Below are 22,052 nucleotides of genomic sequence, written 5' to 3' on the forward strand. Positions count from 1 at the left end.
AACGACCAAATCGAATTGAATAGATCATAACAAATAACTAAATAGAGCTCGCCACCCCAACATGAATACGAAACAAGGAGGTAACACTTACAATGGTAAAAAAACTAATACCCCCAAAGCACCCACAAAACATACAAATCTAGAATGCATATTAAAAGTACCCACAAACAAAAAACACCAAAACCCAACTGAAAGAAAATCCAGGAAACCTCTAATCAAAAATAAACCTAAAATATCTAAAGATTTCAAGCACTAACGAAATAAAATCATCAAAAATCAAACAAGGGCTTCACAAAGAATCTATTCCAACCATAATATAATTACCACTTAATAATTTTATTTAAACAATATTATAAATATAATTATAAATACTAAAATAATATAAAATTTCAAAAGTAATTATATAAAAATAAATATAAAACATAAAATATATTTAAATAATAAATTGAGAATATATATAACAAACAATAAAGAAAAAATAGAGAGAGAAAAGATGTAAAAAAAAAGAGATCTGAAAGAAAACATAGAAGAAAGAGTAAGAATAGATCAGAAGATAAGATAAGAAATAAAAATAATAGTAATCAAAAAAGGATTATAAAATAATAACAAGAACCGAAAAGAATTCAGGGCTAACTCAAAGAAAAAAACAAACACCCAAACAACACACAAGGTGTTGTGCTTTTGAGAGATAATCAACTAACTCAATTATATAATATACCTAATAATACTTATATAATTATATATATATATATATTATATATATATTATCATTACTGATTGGTGTTGTGTGTGTGTGTGTGTGTGTGTGTGTGTGTGTGTGTGTGTGTGGTGTGTGTGTGGTGTGTGAACCAGAGAGAGGATAGGGTCTTCGTCGCAAATCAGCGACCATTCAAGGCGAAACAATATGGTTGCATATTTCAGCAATGCGAAGCGCGTGGGCTGCAAGTCTTCTTCACATATCCGAACGGACGGAATCTCTTATATTCCGCCGATTATCCTGAAGGGTCAAGTTGAGAAACGGCGAGCTTTTCACAATCCCTATATTTTAATGTATTTGAAAATTGCGTGAAATCGCAATCGTGGGAAGTGTCGTGTACACCCAATGCTTAACACCCCTGTGGATGGCCTGGGATGTAAAATTTCAAGAGATTGAGGATTCGCCTGGAAGTATTTTCACATCGTCCTTTGTGATAACTTGGATTCAACTAGGGTTTCTTCTCCACAGACCCTAACCCTAGCCTCCACCACCTCCCAGCCGAGCCCAGCCGCCTCTTATCTGCCTAAGAGGTACGTCACGCGCTTCTCGACCACCAGCGACCTGGTTCTGGCCGATCACCGCTATCATCTTTCTCTCTCTCTTTCTTCACCTTCACTACTACCTCTGCTTCTTTGTCGAGGTTGGGCTAGAGAGCACCTCCACCCTCGGGGCCCTCATTTGGCATCATCCCGGACCTCCGGCGAGGCCCTCCCGTTGGTCGCAGCCACCCCGAGCGCCGCCACCGCGGCTACTGCAAGTTTGCTTCCAGCAAGGGCTGGTGCGGCTGTATCCAGCCATGTCGCCTTCCCCGTCGCCGGCAGCCATTGCCCACCCTTCCTCTCGGTCCCAAGAGGACCCCGTGCCATCCCTTTGGCCGTCCCGACCCTCGCCGTGGCCGGAGAAAGGAGATGAGCCCGATCTATGGCTGTGCGGGCTTGGGTTGTCCCCGCGCCGCTTCCTGCTGCTGGCTAGCGTGCGCTGGCCTCCCCCTGTGGGCTGCACCCCCTTGTCGCCAGCGTTCCCGCCGTTGAGCCGCCGCTGGCCGGGCTCGACCTCGACCTCGTTGCTCCCAGCCTGCCCGGTTAGGGCTAATATCGGTGGTCTTTGTTGTTTCGGCAACCCGAGGCGATTCTAACACCTCCGAAGGTGAGCACAGTGATCCCTGGTCAGTGCTGATCATAGTGCTCACCCCTTTTGCTGTCGACGAGGCTCGGATCAGCGTGTTCGACGTAGTTGTCCCTGTATGCATTGTCACTAAAGTTCGGCTCAGTCCCAGGCGAATACAGTGAACCGCGGTGCTCCGGACAGTGAGCACAACCTCCACCTTGTCGAGACCTTTTAGCCAGTGTCTTGGCTCACCCCAAAAGTACTTAGTTAGCAATAACGAGCTACAATTTGCCTGCTTTTACATGTATTTATGTATTATTGGCAAGTAGCAGGGTCTTATATGCAATTAGTCACTTCCCTACTGATGTAGGCAGCATGTTTGTGTGGTTGATGACCTCTAGATTGATCGTCCAAGGTCCAAAGCCCTTCGTGGAGACCGAATGTTGATTTCGGTGCATTTTTCGGTGAAATTTGCCGACGTAATGCAATTTCGGGTCGGATATTATCCGAGCTGTTGGAACACCCTGGGTATTGCCACTGAGCCTTGTCGGCAGGTCACCTACATCGCCTCGAACATCCGGAGATGATGGATGAGTGGCGAAGGGTTCTGGTGTTGAAATTGACAGTTCTGGGAACTCAAATCGGAGCGATTATCCGATGATAATCGTTTTGACGTGTGACCTTGGTGTTTGCTACCAAGACATCCAAAATGATGTGTTTTGAAGCAGCGGGTGACTCGTGACTTGAGTCGGTGAGTTTTGGGACACTTCGTGGGTCTCGGCGGCGTCTCGGTGTGATTTTTGGAACTTTCGACCAGTTATGGAGATCAGTTTTTGAAAAACTGATTCCGTGGAAAATTTTGAGATTGTGAGTGTTGTATTTTGAGTCGTTTGGGTCGGACTCTTACTCTGTAGGCCCTTTGTACCTTCGGTTGACTATCCTACGCATTGTAGGGGCTGACGCGACAGTGATACAGGTGGGTACTTCGATATGAAGTTGGTCTAATGGTGCATGCTCGGTGACGTTCCTCCACTTTCTCTCTTTATGTTCCTCGCATTACCTATGATTATTGAGCCTAGCACCATATGACTTCATTATTTGATGCTCTACTCAGCTATTTTTGTATTCGATTATCATGATCTAGGAGTAGAGCGATTGTTGAGTATATCTGTGCATGACGTGACACCAGTTGTGACCTAGTTGGTCGGTTTTGAGACTCTGATTGATGACCTATTCGGTCGGCACACCCTGAGGGGTGGATTGTTGGCTACTTGCCGACGGCTATTGATCATATTTGCATCGATCGCCACTGCTCGTACGCATTTCACGTACACCAGCAGTTTGGCCACTGCAACGATATTCTTTTTCAAAAAAAGTGGTCGAACTTTTGACCCGTGAGCCCAGGAGCTTATTCTAGGATTATATGCCATTTAGAGCAGTGTGGTACTTGCTTAAGGTCCTTAGATCAACATGACAGATTCTGGATTGGATATTTTTGACTGATCGTCCGGTTGACGCATGTTATTAACAGTAGCGGTAGTTGCATATGTATATATCTTGTTTCCTCTTGACATTGCGATTGTATTACCTTTCACTATTATATTTTGGTTACCAGTGAATACACTAGCCCTCGTTGGCTTACAGTACCCACTGGGAGACCTTTGTTTGGTTTCTCACCCCCCCCCCTAATTTCAGGTGAGCTTGGTGGACCGAGTCGGGGCGAGGAGTGAGGTGCGTATCTAGCGAACGTTAGAGGTCTCGACCTGGTGGCATTCGATTCTAAATTTCACCCTTTTTTTCATTAATAAATAATTTAGATTTTATGTGGTTCAGTTTAGCTTTACTTGGCTTTGTTTTGATTTTACTTTGCTTATGGCATATTTTCGAATATTAAATAAAACTGTTTTATGAATATTGTGGGGATTTATGAAAATGATTTTCTACCTCTCGTGGTAACTCGCTTTTAAAAGATTAGGGTTTCCGTGTGGAAAACGATTTTCAAAAAGGTTTTACAGCTTTCGTGATCTTAATATATATTTCAAAGTGATTTTTCGGGTGATAAACACTTTCAACTAATAGATGTGAATGATTTATATTTGCTATACTATGTCGTGGTGAATGTATTTGTAAATATGTGTTGTAAATGGATGTGGTTGTAACTTGTACTATGTGCGACGTCTTTCAAATATAGGGGAGACTCTGTCCGCTTGAACAGTGGATTCTCTATTTGTGGTGAGTCTGTCACCCTTGGCTCAGGACTTTAAAAAAAAATTTGCGTATTTTCCGCTGATTCATAAACTAAAGGAACACCGGGGCGTGACAGTAGGTAAATACTACGGGTGTGTTTGGTTCAAAGTCGGAATCGGTATCGGAATCGGAATGAGAATAAGTTAGAAACAAAATCGGAATGATTCATTACTTCATTCTATTTGGTTCGCAACCTGAATCGGAATCGGAATAAACCATTTCCATTGTCGGCGTTTGGTTCATATACATATCAAAAACATAATCAAATTAATATATCAATTTTATCTTTAAAATATATTAGTTTAAATTCAAGCTGAAAATTAAATATTAAAAATATATGTCAAAATTTTAGAATAATGTCAAAATTTTGAATATATTTTTTAAAAAAATTAAAATTTGAAGTTGATAGGGAAATTCAAAATATAAAAATAAATTTTGATTTATTCAAATTCAAACTTAAAATTATAATTTCAATTTCAATTTGAATCCGTAAATTTAATTTAAATTTTAAATAAAATTTGAATAAAACTTTATATTTTAAATTTAAATTTAAATTTAAATTTATAAATTAGATTCGAAATGCTTGATTGAATTTTAATTTTTAATTTAAGTTTAAATTAAAATTAAAATTTATAAATATAATTTTTAAACTTAAACTAATATTTTAATTAAAAAATAAGTTTAAAAAAGTTAAATTTAACCCGAACAAATCTATTCCGCCTGAATTTAATTGCCAATCCGACCTCTTAGACCGGATTGGAAAAGAGGGTAATTAGGGGGGATTCCCATTTACCCGGAAATCGAAATCGGAATAAAAATCCCGCATATCAAATACGGACAAACGGATTCGTCCATTTCAATTCCGATTCCAGAGTGAAAAATGAGCGAACCAAACATGCCCTAAATGTACACTCAAAAGTAGATGTACATCCTACAATTGGAAAGATAGGGAGTTGTCCACTAGTCATATGATGTGACTAGTGGAGAGAACCTCCCCCTTGGATCGGTGGGCGATAGGATTCATACCTACCTTTTGAGTGTATTTCTAGCATTTGATCGTTGCTTGCATTATGATTAGGATAGTTTTTGCAGTCCTTGCATAAAGAAAATGCATTGGGAAGATCTTATTTTGTACGCAATTTAGTGGAGATTCTGCTCCAAGTGTCTCTTAAATTATGATTCTTCTCCAATCCTATTGAAATTTTGTAGGATGTATTAGTTGTTGAAAGTAAGAAATACTTTCAGTAGCATGGTACTTGACTCTTATTTCGGGCTAAAATTCACAGAAACCACCCACAACTCAGCCTTTATCTCAAAAATACATTTTGTACATAAAATAGTGTATTTGGGTTATGGAAATTGGAGCAATTTTCATCCTATGATCTTGCAATAGATCCATTGGAGCGAGTGATTTGGTTTGATCCTGTTTTGATTATGTTCTTCAAATTGCAAGTCAGATAAATCTAAATTCAGTTCCAGATTTGACTTAAATTTTATATCTAACAAATGGACATAGGCTCTAGAAAAGCAAGCACTTCTGCTTCTCTATTTTCTAATCTGCTTGGTCTAACTCTACCGGTTAATTAATTGTACTCTTCAGAAGAAAGAAGAGGAAATGCCCATTTCTTTTTCAATACAAGTTTGCTGAGTCTATCCATGAAAGACAATGATTTGAATATGCTAAAGCAACAAATTAAAAATAAGTTAGGAGTTGTTCACAAAGATTTGAATGTGCTAAAACAACAAACCATTTAAACATAGGAACTAGAAGAGCTATTTGATAGTGCAACTAATTTCCACAGTCAAAACAACTTAGGGAATGGCGGCATTGGCAAACATTCTACACCACCTTCAAGCATCTCCACGACTTGACTCATTGATGGTCGATCGGCAGGTATTATCTGTATACACCAAAGCCCTACTAATATCAATTTTTTTGCAATTTCTTCGGTTTCCACAGTCACCCCAAAAGCACCTAAATCATCATATTTAGTTAGATGATTGTATATACAATACACTGAACAATATTCACTACTATTCTCCACTCCTTCACAGATACTATCCCTTTCCTTAACCATTTGAAGTACCATCATTCCATAGCTATAGACATCGGCCTTACTGGAGATGCTCCCAAAATTTGGGAAGCAGAATTCTGGGGCCATATACCCAGGGGTTCCTCTTCTACCGTGCACCGAAAGGGCACTCATTTTTGTGGAACATAACTTAGCCAATCCGAAATCGGCGATTTTGGGCCGAAGTTGTTTGTCGAGTAAGATGTTATGAGGCTTTATGTCAAAGTGCACTATGCGACTATTACATCCACGATGCAGACACTCTAGCCCTCGAGCTATGCCGACTGCTATGTCGTGTAATCTTTCCCAACGAACTGAAGCTTCCATATTAGATTTGTCTTCGTAGATGAAATCAGCTAAGGTTCCGTTTGGCATGAATTCATAGATAAGAGCTCTATTGGACCCCTCGAAACAGAAGCCCAGCAACATAACAACATTAACATGGGAAGTTCTGCTGATGCTGAGAATTTCAGTAACAAAGTCTTCGCCTTCTCCTTTAGATTCATTTAAGACCTTCACAGCTACTTCTTGGCCATCAGATAGCTTTCCCTTGAAGACGACCCCGAATCCGCCTTTTCCAATAGTATTTTTGAAATTTTTCGTTATTTTCTTTACCTCCGAATACTCGTACCTTTTTGGGGCGCAATGCTTATAATTCTGTAAAATGGCCTCCACTCTTTGTTCAGTTTCTGATATCTTCTTTGGAAAGAGCAGCAGGTCATAGAGCCTTTTGCGTAAAAGGTAGATGAAAAAGAATAGGGCAAATAATAATAAGCTTAAAAGGCCAACAATGACACCTGCAAAGGGAAAAAAAAAAAAAAAAAAGCCAGCAACTATAGATTAAGTAAAATATTGGAATTTTTCGCTACAAGAAACTCAATACTCTTATAACTAGAGAAAATTCAAACTGTGTATCTCATTAACAAAGTTGTAGAATACTCTTATTCTGCAGCTGACATCATGTTCTATCCGAATTTCATCCTAAATAAATAATTTTCAGACATATTTGTGGTGTCAAGTAAATTACATTCCAAGTCAACTTCTTGCACTTTTGTTTGTGTTTTTATGCAATTGGATTTTATTCGTCTCCAATTTGTATCGATTTAGTATATACTTCTAATTTTAGACTATCGGTTTTTATCTTTCTTAGAAGTAGATAGAGGGTCAATACTCCAACCAAAATCTCAAATAAAACTCTTTTTCTTATTAGAGAGATTAAATCCCTAGAGATAGCAATTTCAGTGAGGATTGAAATCTTGGCAAATGTAAGACTAATTTTATTCCCTTCTTCATTTTCCTTTCCATATTCTGCTGTAAATTTTTTTCCCTTAATTATGATCCTCAGTTATGTGACTTTTACTGCTATATCATAGCTAATACATATCAGGACTTGGAATCACCTTTCTCTGGGTCTCAATTACGCAATTGGGCAAATATGTATTATGGAAATCATGGTTAACAAAATTTCAATATTGCTAAAATTTATGTTTGGTTTGGTCAATTATCTTTCTTGATGTACAAAGTTTAGCAATCTTTATATCTTTGTAAAAATTAATTATGTTAGGTTGAAAAAGGTTGAAAAAGGTTGCTAAACTTTACAAAGTTTGTAAAAAAGGTTGCTAAACTTTGTAAATTTGCTAAATTTACAAAGTTTAGCAAATATGTATTATGGAAATCGTGGATAACAAAATTTCAATATTGCTAAAATTTATGTTTGGTTTGGTCAATTATCTTTCTTGATGTACAAAGTTTAGCAATCTTTATATCTTTGTAAAAATTAATTAGTTTTTTACCTTATATCATCTAATAATTTTTTACTTTTTTTAGTTGCAGTACATGTAAATAGATTGAAGGCTCTCTTTCACAAACAAAAGGTTGAAAAAGAATATATCATATATGTGTATTTATACATATATATTATACTATAGCGAAACATATCAGAAATGAAAATGCAAGATACAAGGAAAAACAGATAAGGTGGTTGCAATAAATACCTATTACGACTCTTCTTTTTCTTGCAACTTGGGCTCCTGAGAAGACACAGCAGAATATTTCATCAATAAGTTTAGTTAAACAATTTTCTAGAAGCCGTAATTGTGAAAATTTGTACTCAATTCGAAACTCAGATTTATTCCACATCTCAAAATTTTTATGTCTAAGAAAAGAAGTAACAATTTTAGATTTCTCTTACTATAATCATGGCCATTTCTCTTAATTTTCGGCTCTTGGACTAGAATTTGATTTCTTCAATTCTCACACAAATACCTCTCACTTGCACCTTCAAAAAATTAGAAACTGACAGGAAGTCGCAAAGAACAGAGAAAAGATCTAACATTTGCAAAATAATGGAACAATTCTCTTTCCAAGTAAAGTAAACCTTCAGAGCCATTCTATATATATAATTAAGTTTCTATGCTTTTAAAAGTATCAAGCTATTGGTACTTGTAGATTTTTTTGTTATTGGATTAAGAGATGTGCGGTTAGGATTATATGGCCTCCTAGGGTTGAGTGGGTGGTTGGTTGAATAGTATAATCTAACATGTAGAAATGATCAAAAGGATAGATCTAACGGTAAAAAATTTACAAACACCAAGTACTTGTGCTTTTACAATCACCACAGCCGGACTATATATATATATATATATAGAGTTGAGCTCGGATACTTTTACAAGTATCACCCCCATGGTACAATTAGGTTTTTAGTCATTGGATCTATTTCTTGATTACTAATAGTCCTTGGATCAAACACTATTCCACCTACCACCACCTACCACCATCATCTCAACCTCACATCTCTCCATCCAAGGGCTAAAAACACTAAAGCACCACCCCCATGGTACTTGTAAAAGTATTCTAGCTCCACTCTCTCTCTCTCTCTATATATATATATATATAAAATCCGGCTACTGTACTATCGNTTAGATCTTTGTAAAAATTAATTAGTTTATTACCTTTTGTCATCTAATAATATATATTTTTTTTTTAGTTATAGTACATGTAAATAGATTGAAGGCTCTCTTTCACAAACAAAAGGTTGGAAAAGAATAGTATCATTTAGGTGTTTTTACATTTCCATATATCTATTAACATATATGAATTCCCAATGTTTTTGCCACGTGGCAAGTTTTCTTTCAACCTCACCTTCTATTCAATGATTTTGGCTTTTCTCTTCCCCTCCTTGGCAAGTTTTCTTTCAACCTCACCTACTATTCAATGACCTTGGCTTTTCCCCTTCCATCCTCTCTATTCAATAACCTCTAATCAATGTACTTTTTAATTTATACGTTACTTTTTTTTTTTTCTTCTCCCTCAAACCTCCCAATCCTTTGAAATCACAAGAATTAATTAATCCAAAATGCAACATTTAATTATATGCATCATATGCTACCAATGAATGGGCTTTGTAACTCCAATCCTCCCCACCTCTATTAATCCCCCCGGCCCCCTGTCTTTTGTATGGTATGTTATTTTTCATGCAAAAAAAAACATCATCATCTAATCTCCCTCCCCACACTCATGCAGCTCTCTCTCTCATTGTGTTAATGAAAATGATGAGGACGATGATGAAGAAGAAGAATATGCAAAGAACGTTGTCTTCTTCGAAAAGTATCGTCCCACAAAGCCAAGCCGCGGCCCATATAAGTGCTCGTTGGGTTTATTCAGCTGCATTGGAGCTAGCCCTTTTTTATTTTTCACAACGGAATGTTCAAGAGGCATATAATACAATAAAATTGTATGTCTTTTACTGTATTTTGATGATATTAAAAAATTATATAAACTTCTAACTATAATTTTATTTTTTTAACAGTTGAATTTAGTCATTCAAATTGACTGTACTTAACATGGTATAGCTTCCTATACATCAATAAGCTGTAACTATAAATTTTATTAAAATTTTAAAATTTTGATTCTATTATTTACCCGCTGCATCGCGCGGATCTCTACACTAGTATTATTATTATACTATGGTGAAGCATATCGGAAATGAAGAAACAAGATATAAAAAAAAAAAAAAGTAAAGCAGATAAGGTGATAATTGCAATAAATAAATACCTATTATGATGCTTCTTTTCCTTAGAACGTGTGCACCTGAAGCATTATAGAAGAATATTTCATCAAAAACTTTAGTACATTTTTTCTTTCAAAGCCGTAATTGTGAAAATATGTACTTAATTAATTCAAAACTAACATTAGTGGTACAACTAATCTACATTTGACACTTTTTATTATTAAGAAAATATATGATCGTTTAGACCTTTATTTTTATTATAATAATGGTCATTACTCTCTGTTTTTGGTACTTTGGACCTGCATTCAATTTGTTTAATTCCCACAAATAAGCCTCACTTTTACCTTCAAAAGATCGATACAGAAATTGACTCTCAAGTTTGAAAAAAACATAGAAAAAGGTCGGTCACACTTGTAAAATAATAGAAACTTATTGATTTTTCGTTCCACGTAAAACAAACCTTCAGAGCCATATGTCACGGACAAAATATTTTCCGCTGATTTCTTCTTGACAGTGGCCCAAATCTGCTTAGCGAGTTCGGGTTGGTAACGGGTCGAATTAGGTTGTCAATACCCAAACCCAACCTGCTGTGGGAAACTCAAGGGTTATGAAACTCATGGGAGTTATGGATGACTCTTGAGCTTTTGGTCATTATGAAGGCTCATTACTATGAAATAGTGGGTGAGTTAATATGTGTCATAATGAGAGAGTTAGTGTGTGTCTAAGTTCATTGTATCTAGGAGCTTATAAGTAGTGAGGTTTGGTTAAGACTAAACACACAAGAGGGAGTGTGTGTATGTGTGTTGTAATCTCTTTTCTAAGTAGTGTAGTACTTAGCTTTTTGAGTGAACCTCTACCTCTCTCTTTTTGTCATTCCCTTTGCATACTTAGTCGTAGGACGCGAAGGTCCGGACTAGCAATAGGGACGAAGGCTTGCCCATCTTCGAGCAGGAAGGCGGGCGCCGCACGGACTTTGCGAACAGAATTGCTAAGGCCGTGACAGTTGGTATCAGAGCCGGTTCGAGAAAAAACCATGTCTTCATCTGTTAAAATCGGAACGGCGAAAAATAGATTCAGAAAATAACTTAATGCAAGAAAAGAAAAGATAAGCGGAAAGAACACACCGATAATTACGTGGTTCGGCCAACGGCCTACGTCCATGAGCGAAGACGGAGCAAATAATTTATTAATGTCGAAAAGGCGGAGTACAAAGAAGATCTCTCAAAAGACCAAAAAACTTAATTTGATCCAAAACGCCGCAACAAGCAACTCCGAAAAAAAGCTTCTCTCAACCCGTACGGACAATGCGCCAGGCATACAAGAAACACTCCTCCTTAATTAATTAGCAACACTCCTCCTTAATTAATTAGCATGGTGGGTTCTTGACCGTACGGAACACCATGCTTGAGGGATCTTGCTCCAAGAGGCTTTAATTAATTAGCGGACAAAGGAGAGTCTCAGCCGCACCAACCCCTTAATTAATTTTTCANCTCTCTCTCTCTCTCTCTCTCTCTCTCTATATATATATATATATATATATATATATGGGCAGAGTCAACAAATAAAGTTTCTTAACTCTCCGTTAGTATCAAAGCTACCACCAACAACTATGCAAAGCAATGAAGGAAATAAACTCAGCTATTGTGAGTACCTTTTCCATCACCTTGGCAGTGCTTAATGCATTGGCATGGGGAGTCTAGGTCTCCTGGATCGCCGCTTGTACTACAACTATCGCTAGCAGTTACTTCGCAACCGAAACAATCTGGGTGAAGAACCCAGTTGTGAGAGAAACCGCCGGAGAGCAGAGAAATGCCGCCATCACTGCTACCTCCATAATCTCCGCCAAACGACAATTTCCAGTTAAACCAGAGGCCTCCCCGACTAAAACAATGGGGAGGAAGATCACTCTCACGACGGTACCCGGAAATTTGCGGAAGGAAGAGCGTGTAGTTCTTGCACGAAACATGACCCAAATAGTCGCTGAAAATATTCTGATTGTAGTCGCTTTCTATTTCATCGCAGGTGAACGCAGTTAATGCCTTCTTTGTACTCAACGTGAGTTGGGTGAGATTAATAGCAGGGACGGGGTGCGTAAAATTGTAAAGGAAAACGCAATCGGGTGCCCAATAGGAATTTAGGTTGAAATCATCAACTACAATTGTTTTATCCTGGGGTGAATAATCTCTAACAGCGTACGCAAATCCGGTGTTATAAAATTGGACCACAGGTGACTCATTCTGACAATAGATGTAATGAACTTCAGGGCATCTTGGATTAGTGGTGGAGTTTGTGAAGAAAGGAAAGCTAATATTCCAGGTGGTACCTCCACATGATAATTGGGTTACAGGGCAAAAAGGATTAAGAGAGTCTGCAAGAAGGGATCCGCGGACGAGGAAGAAGAGGAGGAACAAGTGTATCTCAGACATGGCATAAACGTAGCCTTATACAGCTACTTCCATTATGTTGTTGAGGGGAGAAAGAAAGAAGAACCAAATTTATGGTGTAGAAAGAAAAACTGAATCCTGTTATGGTGTAGAAAGAAAAAACTGAATCGTGTTCATATTTGAGTACCTGTTCATAGGTGACTAGGGTGTGTTGAATACGCGGGCTGGACGAGCCCACTAAAATCACGTTTAAGTGCAGGAGAAATAATTGTCGTAAAGGTGTGATTCACAACATCTTAGTTGTTGAAGTCCGTGTAAAGAAAACCACAAGTCGTGGTCACAAAAGTGTCCGTCCCGCCACTATACTCTTATAAATACGATCGCCCTCGTACTCATAAGTCGTTTTCACTAATAGAGCTTTCGAATCAGCGATTCATACCGTTAAATGTTATCTACAAAAGTGTCTGTCCCGCTACTATACTCTTATAAATACGATCGTCCTCGTACTCATAAGTCGTTTTCAATGATAGAGCTTTCGAATCAGCAATTCATAGCGTTAAATGTTATCTACAAAAGTGTCTGCCCTGCTACTATACTCTTATAAATACGATCGCCCTCGTACTCATAAGTCGTTTTCAATGATAGAACTTTCGAATCGGCGATTCATACCGTTAAATGTTATCTATAGAAGTGTCTGTCCCGCTACTATACTCTTATAAATACGATCGCCCTCGTACTCATAAGTCATTTTCAATAATAGAGCTTTCGAATCAGCGATTCATACCGTTAAATGTTATCTACAAAAGTGTCTGTCCCACTACTATACTCTTATAAATACGACCGCTCTCGTACTCATAAGTCGTTTTTAATGATAGAGCTTCCAAATCAGCGATTCATACAGTTAAATGTTATCTAGAGCATTTAAAACTTTTAGAAATCAAATTTTATAATTTTTCGACATTATTTACTTTACGATTAAAAAGTTACAAAATTGATAATTTTTAACGTATAGGATACTTGCTAGTTTAACGGTATAAAAAAAAATTGAAATATGTTGAATTTTTGATAAAAAAATTCTATTCATTACCTAGATAAAGATCAATAACTCCGATCTTAAATTGAAGAATCCGATCATCCATTTTTAGGATGTTGTTTGATTTTGACCGTTCATTTTATGCCCGCTTAATGAACTTTATTATGATTTCGAAAAATTATAAAATTTATTTTATAAAAATTTTAAATATTATAAATCATATTTAACGGAGCGGATCATTGATTTGAAAACTCTATCATCGAAAATAACTTATGAGTTCGAACAGCTCTATACTTATAAAAGTATAGTAGCACTACTTACAAAAGTATTATGCAAACATCATTTAGCCTAAAAAATAATGGTATAATAAAAAAAAGGAAAAAAAAAATGTTGAAGTGAGCGTAAAAAAAAATTTGTGATTAGAAATTTTTCTTAGGGGCCATGTTACCAAGGAGAAAAAAATTCAAAAAAAACAAAGGTTGTCTTTTGTCCAAATACTTTTGAAAAGTTTCCTAAAGTAAAGGAATTCTAGGGCCTTTATAAATTGGAGTTAGGGACCTTAGGGTGCTAGAGAGAAAATAATAATAATAAAAGAGCAAAAAAGAAAAAGGAAAAAAAAAAAAAAGAGAGAGAGAGATACGGAGAGGCGTTGAGGGGGGTGGGGCATCCATCTCCACCACTCTCTCAATCGGGGAGAGAGAGAGAGAGAGAGAGAGAGAGAGAGAGAGAGGGCGTGGGTCCCCCTCTCTCATTGGCTAACCTACAAAAGAAAAAAAAGCAAAGAAAAGAGAGAGAGTGAGAAAAAAGTAAAGGCACGATGAGGATGGCCGCGGCGATAACAACGACGACGACAATGCGCGAGGAGGTCTCAAAGCCTCTTCTTTCTTCTTCGATGGTGGCAACGATAGCGTGTTGGTGTATACACGCAAACGGTATAGTGATGATTGTTTATCGATTTGATCACACGACCTGTTGGGAATCCGGTACTAGCTCCGGTATCAGATTTTATAAATCTGCAACCCGCTCTGATACTGACTGCTGTGGATTCGATACCAATTGTTGGGATTCCGCAACGGAAACGTCGAATCTGATTTTTACCATAAACCCGTCTCCGTCTCCTCAACAAAAGCTGATACAATCACAAAAGAAAAAAAAATCAAAACAGAAAATATGCGGATAAAATAAAATTCATTAAATAAGAGAATATTACACGTAACTCCTTTTCTGCATAGAGTAGCTGCAATTTGAGCCCTCTTTCTTGAATCTCTCTTACCCTTCTTTCGTCTTTTATAAATCTAAAAGACAATCCTTCGTGTGCACTTATACACTAGGTGCACTCAACTCACTAACTCTCTCTCTCTCTCTCTCTCACGGCAACGAGGAATTCTACACTGTCACACTTACACCACGTCATCAATAATAAACTAATCACATTTCTTCTTCTCAAACAAAAGTACAATAAAAATATTTTTTTACAATCATAATGGGACATATACCCTTAAAATGAGACATTTGATTGATTTGTTACGCCACGTCATCAATGTACCCGTTGCATTCTAGAATTTTTCCACGGCAACGAAGGCTAGCCGTACACACCTCTCAGCCCTTTATAGCTCTTGGCTAATTAATTTGCCCCAATGCATTATATATAATGCTCAACCAAAGATGTAGCTAATCCTAATATATTTAGAATTCCTATTTTAATTAATATCTACATCTATCTTAATTAATCTCTACTAGATTTAAATATTAATCATAATCTAGTTAATTTTATCCTCTAATTAATATCTAAATCTTAATTTATCTCCAACAAACTTAAATATTAATTCTTATCAAACTAGAATTAATCTACAAATCTAACTAAATCCTAACACGACCGTCTTCGTGAGACGCTCGATCGATCAAATCAATCATGCATTGGATTGTTACTATGTCATGCGCGCATAAACACTAAACATCCGTCTCCCCAACATCGAAGAAAGATGCATATATGTGTGCGAATGACGTGACGATGGATCTCCAACCGATTTGATTATGTGGCCGTCTTCATGATGGATCTTAATGCTCAAGTCTCTATTCCCCAAAGAAACTAATAGTAACAAAATAAATAAAATAAATTATAAAATAAACAATTAATTATATACATCACCCTATAAACATATCGAATAGTAGATACATCCTTACAAAGTTTAACTTTACATTTTATCCTTACAAAAGTCCTAATATTTTTAACAAAAGTCCTAATATTTTTAAACATAACCCTGCTGTTAGGATTTGTTAGAAAAATATAGTTAACCATAAATATAATATTTACTCCTGGCTAGTGAATAAGTTAAATTGACATTTTTCCCCTCTTATATTATTAGATAAAATACTTTTTTAGGAGGACATTTTTACATAATTCTAACAGTTGGGGGCTTTTGGAGGGATTTTTTTTTTTTTTTGAGAGCTTGGAGGGATAGTTGTAAGTACAAAAATATCATTTCACTTATCAGGTATTAAAAAATAAATAATGCTCTAACGGTAACAAACCAGAGGGGCAAATATGAATATTACTAGACCTTTCGTCACACCCCGGATTTCAGCTCCACCCGGGCTAGCCAATAGATCCGCCGCATATACAGGAAATCCTGAATACGAAGAGATTGAAGTACCTATAAATGGTACAAGAACAACTAATGGAGAGTAACAAAGCTACCAAAAACAGAAATAAAGAGTCACTTATATATACATGCAATCCAAGGTGTACAACAATCCATAAGTGCAATATCATCACCTCACAACTCTGAATAGTTAAAAATAAATACAACTATAAGTACATGACTAAACAAAAGTAAACTATCTCCAATAGTGGCACTCCCCTCGCACGACGACCGGGGTAAACAATGATCTAACTTGCAACTTCTGTACCTCGATCAGTAGCAGCAATAGTAGCAACCGAAGGCTCTGCAAGAGAGAGTGATAACAATGGATGAGGACTACTGTAAAATAGAGTAGTTCTTAGTGGGTACCGTCACTGATGCCAACGGCCTACCCACTAAGCTACAAAGTAAAGCTGGTAGGTAAAAAAGCAAAAGTGAAAAGTTGGAAGAAACTTTACAGCTAATATGCCACTACACTACTACTACTCAAATCATGCTCTCCGTATATATGGATCACTAGCTATGACATTGTCACAACAGACTCAATCTAAAAGGACCGCCACCAGAATAGTCCAGCCTATGCCAACTACTCTGCGCACTACTCGTGGGGGTGGCCGATCTAAGTAGAATGCCCAAAATGGCTGCTGTGACAAAAACTCGAAAAGGCCTCACTCCGAAACGGCACTCGGGGGAGCTACCCAACCGAGTAAAAGAGCGTACTCTGTCAAGCTCAAACAAACTCACGCAGGCTGTAGTTGATGCAAATGGTTAGATGAATCTAAAAACCAAAGCTCACGTGTCTTTAGCACAATCTGATGCAAAAAGAAAGGACTTAGGTCCACCGTTAATCCAGACGGCACCTGACAATACGAAACAACCTAAACACTGTTGTAAATATCCACTCGGCATCTCAGCACGAGTATTATCTCAATCTACATCAATATGAGTATTCGCGACGTAGTAACAGCGGCAATACAATTGTAAAAATAGCTACCGAAGCTATGTTATGTTTATTAGTAATGATATGTCTAAGTGTAAGCTTTCTCCTAAGTCAATTTTTAAATTCAACATGTAATAATCATCTAAATACTAAAGCACGTGTCCAAATTTAGATTTCATAATATAATATGCAAATCTACAAATTGAGCTACTAAACATAATGATCAACACATAACTATGCATGCTGAAATTTTCATGACACTTTAGGAGGAATTCCAATGAATTCGGTAAACTTCAACCCACCTATAGCATGCTAATTCCATCACGGATCAAACTGAAACTCCACAGGTACCTTCCCCTAGCTCCAATTAAAAGGAAAGTGAAGACAAAATTCAAAAATCCCTGTCAGATTTAACGAAATCAAAAGTTGAATAAAATTTCTAACGAAAGTCAATAATACATATGAATTCAACTTCGGAATCAAATTTACTTAATTCGGAGCCAATGTAGGTGCAATTTAGGCACAGATTAGTTAGAATCCCATAAAACTCACTCACAAGAAAGTTGGAGTCATAACTCCCAAAAATGAAACTTCAAGATCGATAATCAACATTATGACCAAAATTACCTAAATTGAAGCTCAAATCCTCGCCAACTCAGCTAAATAACTTGCCCCCCTTACTCCACACAATGAGTTAGACCAAAAGTAGGTTTCACTTTATCAGCTCGAAACATCAAAATCCAGCAATTTCACCTTCAAGTTCAGTGGCTACAACTGGAATGCACTGCGGTAGCTACTGCTGGACTGCACCTTGGTACTGCTAATTCCTTACTCCACAAGAAAATCCAAGACAAGATGAGGTTGGAAGGCAATTCACGAGTAATCTTTCACTTCTATACTACAAGAAAAATCTATAATTCACTACGAAAATCCATCACAAATAAGAAATAGAGGTCAAGAATTCAGCTTCGACGTAAAAACTATTTTTCAGTTTTCGACCTCACTGAAAATTGAAATTCTCACTCATCTTACCTCCAAATTAGTCCAAACAAGATTCTAATCACTAGAGGATGAAGTCAAGATCATTTCCAATCCTTTGAAAGCTCAGCTCCCAGAAGAAATTCAAATGCATTTTATGAAAATCTAGAGTTAACTCAATTCACCCCAAAAATCAGTATTTAGCATCGTCTTCAATTAACTTCAAAATTGGAGCTATTAATTTGACTTTTAGCTCAAGGAAGGTACGAACAGTATCCCAACATCCCCCTACACAAATTTATGCCTTCAATTTTGAAATTGGAGCATCAAAACACCTCCAATAAAGCTCCCTTTTCCCTAGTAACAGTGCTGCCAGTCTGCTGGCAGCTTGCTGCTGAGTTGTTGTTGGTGTGGTTGCTAGCTGTTGGCACGCCAAAACAACATGCAAAATACTAAGACAGAAAGGGAGAGTTACAAGGTTATTTAGCTCATTGAAGATGGAATTTCACACCATATCAACCCTTAATTTAGCTCAACCGAACTCTCCTCCTGTCCTAGATGAAGGTAAGCTTGTCTCCAACTCTTCTAAAACTCAGCTACAGGGGTTGATTAAAAGAAAATCCATCAACTCCAAGAACTAGTCCAAAATCAACCTATCTTAGCCCTAATTCAAAATTGGATCTAATTACTCGAAAATTTGGAGATGAAAAGGAAGTGTGAGCTGAGTTGTAACACTTCCTTCTCCTACCAAAGCACTCAACCTTCAAATTTGGAGGACTTATAATCAATGGAGCTTCCCAATTGGAGCTACAGCTGCTGTCATCTTTCTGCTGCTACTGTAATTTTGCTGGCAGCAAGACTGCTGCTGGAGAGGTCCTAGCAACCAGCAGAGATGAAAAGGAAGAAGAAGGAGGCGATGGAGAAGTGGCTGCTAGTATTGCTTGCTCTAGCACGCAGAGAAAGAGAGGTAGAAGAAGTGTCCACTTCTGCTGCTGGTGTTCCCTTTTGCTGCTGCTAGTGGGCTGCTACTACTGCTGGTCTTGATGTCCAGCGCAGGGAGAGAAGGCAGCAGGGAGATGGTGGGAAGAAAGAGAAGAAAATAGAAGAGAAGATGAGGATGAAGGAGATAATGCGTTGAGATACAACTAGCTATTTGCCACAGTCGAAACTCTTCAATTAAGGTGGTTGGAAAAAGTGCAATGCGCCTTAGGCACTAGTTAGCAAATGTATTCCAGCTGAAATTAAATCCCGGATTTGGAATCATTTGTGACGTCAATTTCGTGTCAATTTCGTATCCAAATGAAGTCTAATTAGCCCCGACTATCAAGAAATGCCGGCTAATTTAGATCTGTAGTTATACTAGCCAAATAAAATTTTATTTGTTTTTCTTGGAACACTACACTTTTGTAGGGATAAAAATAAAAAGTTAAACTTTGTAGGGATATATGTGCTACTGGATATGTTTACAGGGAATTATGTGCAATTAGCCCTAAAATAAATATTTGACTTGGACCGCCATTTTCATACTAGGTTAGATCTGATTTTACTCAAACCCAATCACCGTCTTCACGATAGGCTTGACCCGATTTGTTAAACCAAATGACTGACTTTGTGATAGGCTAGATTTGCTTCGGTTCGTTAAACCAAATCGTCGTCTTCATGATAGGCTTGATCTGGCTTCAATTTGTTAAACTAGATCGCCGTCTTCATGATAGGTTTGACCTGCTGGTTCGTTAAACCAAATTGTCGTCTTCGTGATAGGCTTGATTTGGGTTCAGTTTGTTAAATCGGATCGCCATCTTCGCGATAGGCTTGACCTTGTTCATTAAATCAAATCACTGTCTTCGTGATAGGCTTGATTTTGGTTCGGCTTAAACGGGTCGCTGTCTTTACGATAGGCTTGATCTGGCTCATTAAACCAAATCGCCATCTTCATGATAGGCTTGATTTCGATTCGACTTAAACCGGATCTCCATCTTCGTGATAGGCTTGCTAGTTCATTAAACCAAACTGCCATCTTCGTGATAGGGTTGATTTGGGTTCCTTTAAATCTGATCGTCATCTTCGTGAAAGGCTTGACCCGGTTTGGTTAAACCAAATCGACTGCATAAATGCTTGATTTGAACTGAGTCCAACGTAAGCATGAGTTCAATTTGAACTTAATAAAAAAGGGAAAAAGTAAATAAGTCGGAGCCGAGCCTAACTCAAACCGGCTTGGATGCAAATTCAAATTAAAGCAAACCCAAGTCGACGGCGGTTCATGCCGATGATGGATCAAAATAAATCAAGCCCAAGTTGGGTAACTAAATCTAAAATGGTGAACCAAACTCCTAACAGTGAACCAAGCCCAAATGTTAAATCACATATAAGACATTGAACCAAACTCACAGCAGCGAACCACAATATAATGCATCGAAGGTCAAATCCAAGGTGGTGAACCACATCCATTACGCTAAACCAAAGATGGACCAAATCCAAGAAGGTGAACCGAACCTATAACGGTGAATCAACCGACCTATAAGCCGGTTCAACCTAAACCGAATCATAAAGTATTCAACTTGAATCGAAGTAGCTTCCACCCGAACTGAATTATAAGAGGTCTAGGTCAAGTCAAACGGAACTACAAGCCGATTCGACCAAAATTGAATCATAAAAGATTCAACTTGAATGAAGTTAATTCAACTCAAATAGAAGCACGGGAGGTTCAAGCCGAGCAAAACTGAATTACAAGTTGGTTCGACCTAAATCAAACCATAAAGGATTCCATTGAACCAAAGCTGGTTGAACCCGAATAGAACTACTATAGTTCCAAAGCAAGCTTGTGGAATACTGAACCTTGACAAATAGATAAGGTTACAGTATGAGTTGCTGGTTAGCTGGTCCTTATTGGGCTAGCGTGAATTGGAGACGTTTTGGCTCAAAAGTGACGTGAAAACAAACTTGATAACTCAAATTTAGACTTTGAAAGGACTAAAATGTAATTATGTACGTTTAGTGAACTTCCTAGCAATTGTGCAAGTTAAGTGGAATTCCACTAATGCATGGAAGCCATGCTTATCTCTTTTCACCTATGGAATGAGAGAGAGGAGGAGAAAAAACAGAAGAATAAGAGAAAAGAGGAGAAAGAGAAAGAAAATAAGATTTTGAGGTTTCAGATCAATCCGACGTGCCGATCGCAATTCAAACGTGCCACCTTATCGGCGGCACGGGTATCTTATTCCTTTCCTTCTTTCTTTCTTTCTTTCTTCCTTTTAATTTTTTTCCCTATCTCTCTTTTTTTCTCTTTCTTGCTGGCTGAGAAAGAGCAACAACAGCAAATAACTGCTGCTGGCTCTTCTGCAGCAGCAAATAGCTGCTGCTGCAGCTAGCAGTTGCTGTTGGTTGAATTTGCAACGCGCAGTAGTAGCAGCCAGCTAGCTATTGCTGGCTGCTTTGCAGCAACAGCCAGTTGACTGCTGCTGGCTTCTCTGCAATTACAGCCAGCAGCTGCTAGCTTCTCTGCAATTACAGCCAGCAGCTACTGCTGGCATAGCCCAGTGGCTACAGCAAGTAGGGAGAGAGGTAGAGTCCAGTTCATGCAATCTTCGCGTTTGGTAATCAAATTGGTATTTGTTGGTTGGAGACCAGGGTAGAGTTCAATTTACAGTTTGTTCTAGTTGAAATTGAGGTTACTTTGAGTACAACTGAGTGTACAATTGAGTTGAATCGGAGTGAATAAGAGAAAGGGATGTTATATGTCGAGTTTTGGAGCTTATAAGAATTTCATTGATTTCATCATCGGTTTCTCGCAATGGGGTACCACTGGATCCTTGTTGAGCTCCTCTACCACTTTTGGTTGTCATAGAGATGCTGTTACTGAAACTTGAGGTAAATTGGTTAATTC

General features: G+C 37.7%; 1 protein-coding gene across 1 annotated transcript; it reads right to left on the minus strand.

Annotated features, from left to right (window-relative positions):
* Positions 5,834–12,618, minus strand: LOC109717569 (LEAF RUST 10 DISEASE-RESISTANCE LOCUS RECEPTOR-LIKE PROTEIN KINASE-like 2.3). The gene is made up of 3 exons (XM_020243415.1): positions 11,844–12,618; positions 10,237–10,272; positions 5,834–6,980 (listed from the first exon to the last, which is right to left on the minus strand). Exons 1-3 carry the CDS (start codon positions 12,616–12,618, stop codon positions 5,914–5,916), a joined length of 1,878 nt encoding a protein of 625 aa, XP_020099004.1. The 3' UTR covers positions 5,834–5,913.

The sequence above is a fragment of the Ananas comosus genome, linkage group 11 (assembly GCF_001540865.1).
Source record: "Ananas comosus cultivar F153 linkage group 11, ASM154086v1, whole genome shotgun sequence".
NCBI lineage: Eukaryota > Viridiplantae > Streptophyta > Magnoliopsida > Poales > Bromeliaceae > Ananas > Ananas comosus.

Coding starts and splice junctions, on each gene's coding strand:
- LOC109717569 (XM_020243415.1), bottom strand. CDS start 12,618: ATGTCTGAGATACACTTGTTCCTCCTCTTCTTCCTCGTCCGCGGATCC. Junction 10,273..11,843: donor CTGCCAAGGTGATGGAAAAG/GTACTCACAATA, acceptor ATAATGCTTCAG/GTGCACACGTTCTAAGGAAA. Junction 6,981..10,236: donor GAAAAGAAGCATCATAATAG/GTATTTATTTAT, acceptor TTCCCTTTGCAG/GTGTCATTGTTGGCCTTTTA.